General features: G+C 31.0%; 1 protein-coding gene across 1 annotated transcript in view; it reads left to right on the top strand.

Moving 5' to 3' along the window:
- Window positions 1-12,699, top strand: part of LOC116779025 (lachesin-like) — a 59,890-nt gene extending 47,191 nt beyond the window's left edge. The window contains exons 3-9 of the mRNA XM_032673165.2: window positions 7,740-7,947; window positions 8,357-8,515; window positions 8,593-8,721; window positions 8,791-9,084; window positions 9,321-9,416; window positions 10,977-11,087; window positions 11,411-12,699. Coding sequence (XP_032529056.1) covers window positions 7,740-7,947; window positions 8,357-8,515; window positions 8,593-8,721; window positions 8,791-9,084; window positions 9,321-9,416; window positions 10,977-11,087; window positions 11,411-11,490 — 1,077 coding nt within the window. The 3' untranslated portion in view covers window positions 11,491-12,699. The remainder of the gene's footprint in view (window positions 1-7,739; window positions 7,948-8,356; window positions 8,516-8,592; window positions 8,722-8,790; window positions 9,085-9,320; window positions 9,417-10,976; window positions 11,088-11,410) is intronic.
- Window positions 12,700-13,423: the final 724 nt, after the last annotated feature.

Raw genomic sequence — 13,423 nt, 5'->3', positions numbered from 1 at the left:
CAGATGTCTAGATGCTTGATGCTCTTTCACAAAATGTACGGGTTAGACATCAAAATAAAACATATGTTAAAATTTATCACCAAATTTTTGTGTAGTTCCTGCAAGATCACGGCATAACAGTTGTATTTTGTGAACTCACGTGACACTCATTATACTTGTTGCTGTCATTTGGTTACCATATTTATTATTTTAACACAATGCACATTTCTTACAGCCCAATTCTAAAGTACACGCGGGTGAAATCTAATACTATATAAAATTTATATACCATACAAAACTTATAATAGCGCTTTACGGTGTATTATTTCATTTTCTATAGAGTATAAAAACTGTATAGCTATCAAACCACTTAGGTAACAGACGCCACCAGGAGCCGGCGAGGCGACAATAGTCGTCGACAAAAGGAAACATAAAATAAGTAGCATTTTATCATTTGATTTAGAACGCGCCGTCGTAATAAAATGTCCATATAAAGAGAGAAAAAGATGATTTAGAGCATTTACACCATTCACACCTTGTTACTTTATACATAAAAAATACTATGAATTTATAACTTAACTTCAAAATGATTAAAACATAGATAAATAACTAATACATTAAAGTTTAGCTAAAAGTTAATTATGTCATCATAAAAATCTTTATGAATTTATTTTATTCAGTCTTAATAGGAGTATGATACTCTTTACTTAAAACTACTACATTAAGCAATTATAATATATACAAACAAAATTACTGTAGAAAAAAAAACTGAGTAAATATTCCTAAAAGTGGAAGGCGACAGGTACAGATAGACTAAGCAAAAAGTTATGCACGAAATGACACTTAAATTTTTACTTTCATAAAATTTTTCATTTTAATATAAAAAAAAAAACAATTTTCAAAAAATAATATTTTAGTATATTAACAAAAAAGTTGACAATATTACAAGATTTTCTGCATAATAATTACGTTAAATGTTATCAATACGATGGCAAAACTAGTGTTTATTTCACAGACTGATAATGTTTTATGAACTTGTAGTTATTTTATAGTTTGGTTATTGAATTGTATACAAAATCTCGTAAATTTAAAAATTACTAAATAATGCTATCCTCACTCTTATTTTAAATACATAGCATTGATATTTGGAACAATTAAACTTGCGAAATTAGTACTATAAACAGAAAAGTGGAAATACTAAGAAAAGTAAACGAGATTTGCTTCCATATGAAAATAACGTCCATGTGCTCGAGAGATAATGTTTCGCATATATTTGGGTGGTATCTCGAGCTATCTGAAATACGAGAACAATAAAATCAAAGATAGTGTACTTCTGCTTTTGAAATAAAGGCTTAACGGAGGGAGCCATCACTGTGGCCTTGTATTGACAACAAGAAGCGGATTTTCCCGAAAGCCTCGCCTGTGCCATTAGTTTTCCGCATCGGTTAAAAAGATTTGCCTCTTCGTCCGTCTTTTTAGAATTATTGAGTCACGTGAAATATTGCGATGAAATGACAAAATATTTCCATTTACGTACTAGCTCTTACGTTTTTTCTCTCTTCTGTAAACTACAAATGAAATAAAAACGGCTTTAGGCATGAATATTGCCTTCAAGAGGCAATGAATATATTGAAAAAACAAGTTTATTGCCTCATTTATACGTATTTTGTAAGATTAAAGTCACGTATCATAAGCCAAATAGCAAAAACAGAAGCTATATATAATGTAAACCAATCAACGTTCCTTTAGGATCAGCAAAAATACCAATCAGAGGGAGGGACATGTAATATCAACTAAACTCTACAATTGTTGGACGAAATCTAAGCTATGTTATATCATATTCATACGAAAATAACAAGTGTATTTCCTATTTAAAGAGAATGCTTGAAGGTATGTGCACGTAGTCTGTTCATCGGCATGAAATGTCAGATAGTCGGCACTCGCAGCAGCACGTACGTATGTGGGTTTGCAATAACATGCCGCAACGGGTCACAGTTATGTTATACTACAATATGCGCACAACGACTGTTCAAATTCTGACATACTTCTCGTGTTTTAATATGAATACGGGTTAGTAAATGCTTTTTTGTACAAGACTGTATTTTTTTTATAATTAAAATTTTTGTACAACGAAAAGAAAAAATTTATATCATCAGCAATGTTTTTAATCGTGGACGGTTCGCAAGTAATAATGGATAAGGATTTTATAAAGTAAACTAACATCACTACTTACATCAATTCCAAAAATAGCTTATTGGCTGAAGATCGGCGCAAAGTTAAAGGACCCTCGACACAAATCCGTAGTCGAAGAGATCTCTAAGTGGGCTTTTAGGAGAAGTCAGCTAAGCCGTCTCGCGCAAGATGTTCACTTATTTCTGTGTGCGCGATTGCATTACTTAGTGGGCGAACGCTTTGCCACATTCACTTTTCTCATATCACTTCCTTTTTGTTTTACACAAATATTAACTTGATTATTTTTTTGGAAACAAAATCATATTTTGATATACGTGTTATGCAATTTAAGTGTCAGACTTAAGTCTCATTACTAAATTTAAACTTTTATTCTCTGTGATTGTTCAATTTGTTAAACAAACGAAGGTTTAACGGTGAAACAGGAAATAGTTTTAAATTATTATATTCTTTAAATCACCCAAGTTTTGTAACAAATTCCACACCATATCCTGGTAGTTTACTAAAGAATCTCTCTCAAATTAATATTTAACTCTTTACCTCCTGTTGATAAGAGGTTGTTACTGCTTTTAATTTTCCCGCTTATCTTGCTATTAATACAAAGAGTATCTGAAGTGGTAATAAGTTTTAGAAGAAATTAAGATTATAAAGAGTGATTAAATCTTCGCAAAAACTGCTTACGCCTCGGAGCGAAGAAAGTATAGATAATAGCAAGACGAAACTCCTTAAACGTTTCATAATCAAATCTGTCGTAATATTATTAAACACGTCTACGAATCATCTCCTCCGGCGATGGGGTCCGTCGTTAAGAAGGTTCGTTCGTGCGGGGTGCGGTACGGTGGAATGGCTAAAGTTTGCAACGAGTCCATTATAAATCAAACGACGCCTTCCAGGCATATCCTGAGGGACACCGACGTCTCCCAACGAGCCTCACAACTTCAACTTTACCTTTTACTGCTTCTACAATTAAGATAAAAAGAAATAAGGGCCAAAATTCAAGGTTATGAGATAACGAATTAATAGGGCTCTTATAACACAACTCCTTAACCGTCGAAGTTGGATGAGAAACATTTTGCTCAATATAATCGGGTCATCGCTTTGAACTCTCAATCATTTGCACGATATATTTTTTTCCTATTTAAATAAAAATGAGTTTTCTAAAAACATATTCAATTATTGTTGATAGGGTAAAAATTTTCATTTTAAAATAATTAATTACTGGGGAAATGAGAATTTTTTTAAATTCATTTAGTCGGAGTAAAATTTTTCAGTAGAAATATCAATTTACCCATAACCAACTACATTTTATGTGGACGAGAGCCTCTGCCGAGCTTGTCCCTAACTCGTTTAGGATCCACAGTTAAATGAAATTAGTTAGCTGCGCCCGTCATTTCAAATATACCATTTGCATTTATGATTCCATTTCCACATACATTGAATTCTTTGTTTCTTTCGGTTCATGTAATAAAATAGATACTTAGAAATGTTCTGTTGGGATTTTAAAAACGATTAAGATACCTGTTTTTTAAGTATCTTTAATTTTAAACATAAATTTGAAGTACCGATGTGACTAATACATGACTGAGTTAAAGAATTCTTTCATTACGTTGGTGACACGTTTTATTATCCGAATAACGAATTAAGTTGGCACATCATGGATTGTTCTGAGCCCGTACTAGTCCAAAAGAGAACAACTAAGTTTAACATTCAAATCTTATCTTTTAAAGCTTGTAAAATTTTGACTTCCCTCGACTTTAATCTATACTGTTGCAATTATAAAGCAACTTTCACTTATTATAGTTTTTATAGCGTGAAATAACAGCTCAAATCTATTTCTTTTTCTAATAACTTATAAAAGTGATTTTTCATATAAGCGAAGTGAAACTTTCAAATTCTGTATTATTTGCATTTAATGTCTTAATTAGCATACACGCCTACAGCTGAGGCAAATTAATCATGACGGTTAATTAATTCAAAATATTGACCGAAGCGATAAGACCGAAAATGGCGTGAAGCTCCTAATTCAATGACGTCGCAGACGGACATGGCCATGATTAGATTAGACGCCGGCCACAATTACGCAGATCAGATTTACACCCGCTGCCGACGCGCCCTCGTTTCAGACACCGCTGTTCCGGTTTAGCTTGATGAGCGTTTAACACTATCGCTTTAACTAAATTAACGATGTTCATGAATAGATTCGTTAAGTTTACAACAATCACTCGATTTACAATAACATTTTACAAAAATTAAGAAAACTAAACACTTATTAGTAGTAATCGAAATTTCATAAGAGATAATTTGTTATACTGGTTATGTTTAATAACCTGGAATTTCTGGTTGCGATGGAGTAATGCCGTCGTCATTAGAGGGGTAACCATCCCATTGCATAATAAAATGGCCAAAGTTTCCTCAAGTCCATTATAAATTAGACAGCGGCTGAGAGCCGTATCACTTAAGATAGGTAAGATGTGACCCGGCACGAGTTCTAACAAACTTACCCTATATTACTTCCACAATCTTGATAAAAAACTATCCATGATTTAAAGTTACAGCTGAATTAAATGATGCAGAGGTTACGTGCAACTTTTCATTATTAAAGCTATTGAGAAATGCTTGTTATAACCGTACCGAAACATTTATCAAGGAGACTCAAAGATGTGGTGCTTATAAAATATATAAATCATATTATAGCGTGTTGTAACTGGAATATTTTAACAGGTCATTGTTTTAAAGTATTATTTTGATAGTGTTGATATCTAATTTATAGTGATTGGCTTAGTTTCAATTAGTTAATTGACTTGTAATTTAAAATACTGATCAAAAAACAAAGAAATTTTTGTAAACAATTGGGATAATAAGATGACAATGTAAAATTAAATTAAATGTAAAATTACGTTGTTACTAATTTTAATTTGTTTCATCTTAATTTTTTATGAAGGTTGTTATTTATATACAAAGAAAACATGTTTTTTCATCTCATGTATATAATTTTATGTATTTATTTTATCCGTATTTTCAATTAGGTAATATTGTGCCTTATTAAAATCGGAAACAAGTATATTTGTTAAAAAAAAAACATAAGCAAAAATGTTTATGTATCATTCAATAAAAATCAAAGACTTTGGAGTCAAACATAGAAAAAAAAATCAAAATTAGCTACAAAATAACATTGTATAAACTTATTATTCATATTTAAATTTGTTTTTAGTTATTAATTCCTTCAAAAAAATAAAAGTAACGTTTAAATAAGTTTTCCCTGTCTTATCACTATTAAATAAAAAAATATGTTCTGAAAAATTTTACTATTCAAATGTATTTTCAAATAATTTGGTAAACTTAAACATAATTTTATACTTCAATATTAATAAAACACATTTAAATTATACACTTTTTTTATCCATTGCACGTATTTGTTTCGAACTGAAAATTAAAAGTAGCTATATTGTTTTCAGTATGACAATCTCAATGAAATGCATTTTGAGCGGTTAATGTCGTGGAAATTGGTGTGAAGCGGGGACAGGACGGGATGGGACGGGATGGGTCGGGATGGGATGGCAGTTCTGCAATTACACAGATGTCGCGACGCCCGTACCGCGTCTAATGGCGACCCGTAAACGTTCAATTTCGCTCGCTATTAATGTTGTTTCATTTGTTCTACAAAGCCACAGTCTAGGGTTACTGTTTACACTTTATTAGACTATTTGATAAACTCACACTTTAATTAGCTATAAAAAAATATATGAAGCTGATACAATTACTAATTTATTAATAACGACAAATTATTTTTAATATTACTCTCATAGAAAGTAGGGAAGTATATAAATAACTTAGGACTTTATTTATAGCCACAAAAATTAAATGATATAACAAAAAATCTCTTTTTTAGTAAGCAATAACTGTCGTAATATTGATCAAGTAACAAATAACATGAAAAAAAGATGGTATTATTTATAAATAAAACCTAACCTATAATAGTAGATATAAAGAAATTGTAATAATATATTCTATTTATAAGTACTCTTATGTCCATAGCTTACTTTAAACATATTATTTGTTTTAGAAATTATTACAACAAGTATTGATTAAATTATGACATGGTTTGGTAAAGTGTTATTTTTAAATAATCGAAGATAAATGAAATTTTTAGTTTTAGGACCACTATCTTTTTGTTCCTACCTGTTTGTATAAAGAAAGGTATGAAGAAAAAAATTTAATCTGAATTTTATTATTATGGACTAATAGAAGTATCTACAGGAAACTACTCATTTACCTGAATTCAAAAGTCATGAAACACTAGTGAATTAAAATAAATGTAAGTAATTAATTTGCAGATCATGAATAAATCATTTATTTACGGTTGTTAAATAAAAAATGGAATTACATCAATGATAAATGATAGCAGCATGTCATCGAGAAATTCAAGATCATACCTGGACTTAAGGCTTTCATTTAAAGGAATTAAATGAACATAACTTAAACTGACCCACTGACTGGACTTCAAGTCTTTTATTTAGAGGAATTAAATAAAAATAACTTAAACTGACTGACTGACTATTTTCCAGTACAGTAACCTCAAAATGCAAGTTACTTCGAAAATAAAAAAAAATGATATATATATTATTTTCTTTTTAATAAGAAGTAATACTACTTATAACGATACACTAAATGTTCTCTCTATCTGATAAGATAGTATTATATTAGTTTCATGCTAAATAACAAGTATAAAATATAACGATAAAATTATTGGTAAGCACTTTTCTGGAACAAGACGAAATTTAAAATACGCATACATATTTAAAATTCATATCATAACCCCTAATCATTATTGATGACTCGAAGCAATGTACGGATAAAATAATATAGATTATAAAGATAACAGTTTTCTATCTCTCCTGAAAACCTTAACGCCGTAAGTCTTAGGATGGAAATATTTTGACTCATTTATAAACCAAAAAATGTAACATGTAAAATATAGTATGTGGTGTACACAATATTGACTTTATAAAATAACACCCATTCTAGACAAGAACTAAAGTCGTTCCATTACTTTATATCTGCTAAGGACCAGCATTGAACGTACGTCACAAAATAAAAAAATACCATTATTGTAATCAACAATTGTTTGCTACCGAAGTATGAATGAAGATAGTTACTGAATCAGAACACACATATAGATTCGGTCGAGGTGACAGTTGATATCGGCCAGATCAATTTCTAAATATGAATAACTTCAGATCTCTAAAATAAATCGTTTTTCTGGAATGATTCTTTAATTTCCGTTACGTCACTCGTCAATTTAGATTCGATTATAATTCATTGAAGCAGAGCTGAACATTTCATTCTCCATGCTTGTCACATTTTCTTACAAGAAAAACTGATAAACTGATAAGTCAAAGTCATTCTCTTTTCAATCAGCATTAATTCAATTTATATTTATTATAATTCCGATAAATAAGAATTTGTATTGTTTCAGATTCTCATAACTCGTATTCTAACTTTTAATTTCTACGTCATCATAATTTTCATAAGTTAAATTATATTATTAACAATTGCATTTTTTTCCGTAGGTTGCATGGATGCACTTCGAACAATCAGCGATTTTGACTGTACACAACCACGTGATAACCCGCAATCCGCGTGTTAGTGTCACCCACGATAAACACCGCACGTGGTTCCTCCACATATCAGACGTAAGGGAGGAAGACAGAGGTCGATACATGTGCCAAATAAACACAGTTACCGCTAAAACACAATTTGGATACCTCCACGTCGTTGGTGAGTCTAAAATTTTGTGCTTATCCCTACTAATATTATAAATGCGAAAGTGACTCTGTGTGTCTACTACCACTTCACGCCTAAACCCCCGCACCAATTTTGATGAATTTTGGCATAGTGATAGATGAAACCTTGGAGAACGATATAGGCTCACTTTTATCTCTATCCCGACCTAGTTCCTCATTCCAACCCCGATCCCAAAACTGCACGGGTGGAACCATGAAGTGCTGTTCGGGTTCAGTAACCGTAATACACAACAAGATAATAATTTATAGATATTTATTTGAAATAACTACTAAATTAAAAAAAAAATAACCACATTTTATATAAAAATTCGCGAAGCGTAATTGCGTGTGACATTTTGGGTCCAATTAAAAAGCTTCATCACCTTAGTTATTGGTGTTTACAGTCCCCCCGTCCATTGACGACTCGTTGAGCTCGAGCGACGTTATCGTCCGAGAGGGCGCCAATGTCACTCTGATGTGTCGCGCTAATGGCTCTCCTAAGCCCACCATCAAGTGGAAACGAGATGACAATTCAAAAATCTCCATCAGTAAAGGACACTCCGGTTAGAAACTTTGATTTACAAAAATGTGTAACTGTTGATTTGGTTATTATAAAATGGTTTTATGTTTTTTAATTTAGTTTCCGAGTGGGAGGGTGAGGTTTTGGATATGGCGCGAATTTCAAGACTAGACATGGGTGCCTACTTATGCATTGCTAGTAATGGTGTGCCGCCAACCGTTTCTAAGAGAGTAAAAGTTAGCGTGGATTGTGAGTCACGTTTCAATTATATATTCAATTACCATTATTTCATTATTTTTATGATTATTCATTTTCCAGTCCCACCTATGCTATGGATACCGCATCAGTTAGTAGGTGCTCCCTTATATTACAACGTTACTTTAGAGTGTTTCACTGAAGCTCATCCAACTTCGTTAAATTACTGGACACGAGATGACGGACACATGATTCACGAAAGCCCTAAGTACCATATGGAGAATACTGTGGGAGTCCCGCCCTACAAAACCCATATGAAACTTCTCATCAGGCATATTGTTACTGAAGATTACGGGACTTATAAATGTGTGGCAAAAAATCCTAGAGGAGAATCGGATGGTACAATACGATTGTACAGTAAGTAAAATCAAGTTATTAAAATCAAACTAAATAAACAATAATTCACATAACACATTCATAATCTTTTGTCTTTAACTACTTAAAGCAATAATAAAAATGACATGAAAATGTTATGAAGTTAAATGAAAGTCTGGTGCAAAAAATAATTTTATTTAAAACAAACAAATTGAATCAAAGTATTGATATATATATATTTAATCTTTAATGAAATTCTAAAAAATTATTACTTTTAGCTTCTTCCCCACCAACTACGACACCGGATCCGAGGGCCGTCACTGTTCCACCACCATCGCGCCCACCACGACGTGATACGCCAGTAACTGATAAGGGTATTGTAACTTATGATAGTTTACCACGTTAATTATTTAAAAGATCTCAAACATAAAACGCTTTTCCCTAAATTTATAATCAATGCATGAAATAATGTTCAGTAATTACCGCTACTTTACATTTTTATTTAATATGATATATTTTTCATAAATTTCACACAGCGTATAATTTGTGTTCACTGTAAACACATTATAATATTAATAAACTACGGTACAAAATGAGTTCATTAATATTCGATATCGATAGCAGTAAAATGCATTCAAACAAGATTTTTATGTCAGCGATTTTCTTTATTAAGAGATAATAATACCTTTACGACTTGTATCCCACGAGATCGTTCAGTTTATTTTCATTGTTTGCTGCTGTTTCAGTTATTATTGGTGGTCGTTATGTGTGTTTATAGATCGTAAACTATTACGATGGTTTGCTTGTCGTGAAGTTGTTAACTGGCTTCAAATATTATGTTTCTCATAAAACATACAAATCGTTTATAAACAAACACTTAATGGAGCAATTTACATATGTTTATACATAACTCTCAGACTGATAGTTGTTGTCTGGTCGTAACATTCAAATAGTGCTATTAAACAAATGTAACTGTTACTAATAATAAACTAATGAAATTTGGAGAAGTCGTAACTAAAATCAATTTGTAATTATTATTTAATGGGGAGTTTGACCACGAATATAAGTTTATTATGGTGTCGTAATATCAGTCTCAAAAGTTTGACGCGCATCGTTACTACGTCTCCGACATTATTGGGAAGTTTGACATTTTCTCGGATATGTGTGACGTAAGAAACTAGTCGCCAGAAAACGACATCTTGTGCTACAAGCTATTATAATTTTTCTTCTGACTCCTTCATTTCAAAATCTTTTATCTTTTATTAAAAATATGTTTCCGGTTACTTAACTTTTAATATAGTCATAATAAAATATAAATAACTTTAATGTCTTTGATTGTAAGAATACATTCATTCAATGCAATGGAAAAGTAGTTTATTCTGCAATAAAAGTGTCTAAATGTTACGATTTTTTTTTTTATGCACGTGAACTTGAAAAATCCATTTAAAAGTAGACAATTGTAAGTTTTGCGGCGAGTTGTTTTTGCGGCGGCGACGCGACGCAGATAGGACATCGACCGACGTTTCTGTTTTATTTTTTGCTTCCATTACGAATTTACGGACGGGGCAGCTACTCGACAATATTGGACAACTTTTCAATATCTCGCCGACGGTCGCTGGCCCACCGCCTGCCCCTTCTAATATTGAATCTTTTTCTGTTCTAATGAGTATTATATATCTCCTTATGATTGAACCTATAGAAAAAATAATATTTTGTACAATTGCTTAATGTTTTTATTATAGCTTATGTAGGATGGCCCGATGACAGATTTATTCAAATGAAAATATCCCTACAGTCAATAATAATGTAATAATATGAATTTCTCAGGAAAATTATCATCTGCTGAACATTTTTACAGTCTAATATAAATTGTTATTGCATTGCTTTGTTGTAATAAAGAGAAGCTATTACTCAATGAAGTACCTCTCCATCAGGAACGAAGTATCAATCGAACTTGAACGAGATCGATAAGGGGAAGCAAAAGTCTGACGAGGGTGGCGGGAAGACACATCTCAACTGGGTAGGCGGTGCATCACAAGTTACAGGTAAACATTTTTAGTGCCTTTATAACTGTCTCTAAATGTTTTTTTTTACTAAATACGCTATACATTGTTAGATTTTACAAAATTTTGCAAGAAAATATACCATTATCAACATACATATTCCATCTAATTTAGCCCTCCAGGCGATGTGATATGGAAAATTGAATAAAAATCTTCCAGCATCACGAAGTTGACACACATATTAAAAAAAAATACCGTTACATGTAGCACATAACAAAGTTATTGTAGCCATTATTATTACTATCGAAATTGTTAATTTTCTAACATCCGTCTAATACATATTTAAAAATGAATCGAAATTCCAGATAACGCTGCAAGAAGGAGAAGCCATCCAATGAAGTTACTCGTAGTCTTTGTATCAATTTATATCAATGTATTTATTTAATAGCACACAATGTCATTACCAGATACAATTCATTGTAAGCACATTTGCTTAACACTTATATAGCTGATTACATCATCATTATGACTTATATCAACATCACTTTTACAAATATTATGCACTTTGCACCTCTGGGTAAAAATATAGCGTAAATTATTTTAAGAAAATTTTATAATTTTGCACAAACTGCTTGGCTATCAAAGTATATGGGGTATATAAAAATAAAGCTTATGTGGCCGTAAAGACAAAAATTCAAGACTTTAAGTTACATTTAGTCGCGTTGGTAGAGACGTTAATTTAATTAAGATAAATTTTTCTTCGGAAACAGGTAACGTAGTTTTAATAAATTAGGAAATTTGTAATCTCATAGAAGAGAGGGGATCTTAAGTTGTAAACAAATATATATATATAATAGCATATTATGTAAAAATGTTGTTATTGATTACATATACTATATATTTACGTAATGTATAAATGTTCCTTAAAAATGTCTCGATTTAGCAGAATCTTTGTGGACAACATGAGAAACTTTATTTGAAGGGAAAAAAATATTAAAGTAAATTAACTATTATTCAATTCAATTAATATGATTCTATCAAATCTAGTGAATGTTTGTTTGTTCATTAAAATGTTCTGCTAAACCCTGAATCTAAGGTGTCATAAAGCACGTGTATCGATTTTATTAATAACGTGTAAGAAGCACTATCATTATAGTCGTTTCTATTAATAGATTAAGACTGAATATTATTGAATATTATTTATTTCAAAATCATTTACCGCTCATTTAGTCATTTACGCTGTGATAATTTTAGTACTATCTTCCCAAGCTTTCAAATATTTCAATCATTTCTTTTGCCTATAACTAGTTATGTGTCAACATTTTTATTGTTTTAATTATGTATCCTATTTAAAAAAAGACATTCTTTTCAACACATTTGTGAAATTTTGCACTTAAATTCAAAATTTATTCTGTCAATTATGATACCTATTATGATAAGTAAAAGTTGAAGTTGACATGTTGCCAAATTGCTAAGTTTTAAGAAAAAGCTGCATAGAGATATTGTTGTAAATATAATCCTTAAGCCAAAAGCAATGGAGTGTGTTTTTAAAGAATGTAATAATTATTATTCACAATGTGCATTGTAAGAAATGTAACGTATTAAGGACTCCCGTGTTTACACGTGATGATACAACTAAGTAGATTATGGAGAATAAAGCTTGTTTTAAATATAACCTCTTTTTCTTCTACCTCATTTTTATAAAATGAATATTCATAAATTAAAACTTAATGACATTTTTACCTTAAGTATATGAGTAAGGACTGCGGATCGTTTTGAGATTCGTTTGTTATTCGGTACAAGAAAATAAAATATGTATAAAATGTTGATGCTTTAATCAAAATTTATGTTGAAAAAGTTTTTATCCATCATACTTTGATGGACCGGAATGCTTACAAACAATTTGGGGCGGTTCTTCAAAGATTACGGCTGGCTTTGGGGCGCCGAAAAAGCTCCAACTACGTATGGCCACCCGCCAACTCCTGTAAGCCAATCTAACTTCTTTTAAATGTGTTTTTGATGTAAAGAACACATTATACTACGCGTAGCTTTCTTCTGAATCGTCTACAGAATGCAAAATTAATCGTTTTTAGCTGCTATTTACGGGGACATTAAATTTTTTAAATATTTTTTAAGAAGTTTTGCTAGCTTTGTTAAAATTTATTTTTTTATTTTTAAGTTCTAAAATAAATACAATGACATATTTCTCTTTTCGACCTATTTTTGAAAATAAAATACCCTCAAGCTTATTAGCGGTGTGCATTTTAACAATGTCCATAATGATCTATTGTTTTACCATTTAAATTTACAAACGATAATAGCGTAGGAAAAAAAATACAAATTTTACTAGAAATAACTATGAAAAAAATATTATGTCA

This window comes from Danaus plexippus, chromosome 6 (genome assembly GCF_018135715.1).
Source record: "Danaus plexippus chromosome 6, MEX_DaPlex, whole genome shotgun sequence".
NCBI lineage: Eukaryota > Metazoa > Arthropoda > Insecta > Lepidoptera > Nymphalidae > Danaus > Danaus plexippus.
This window is presented reverse-complemented; position numbering and strand designations above follow the sequence as displayed.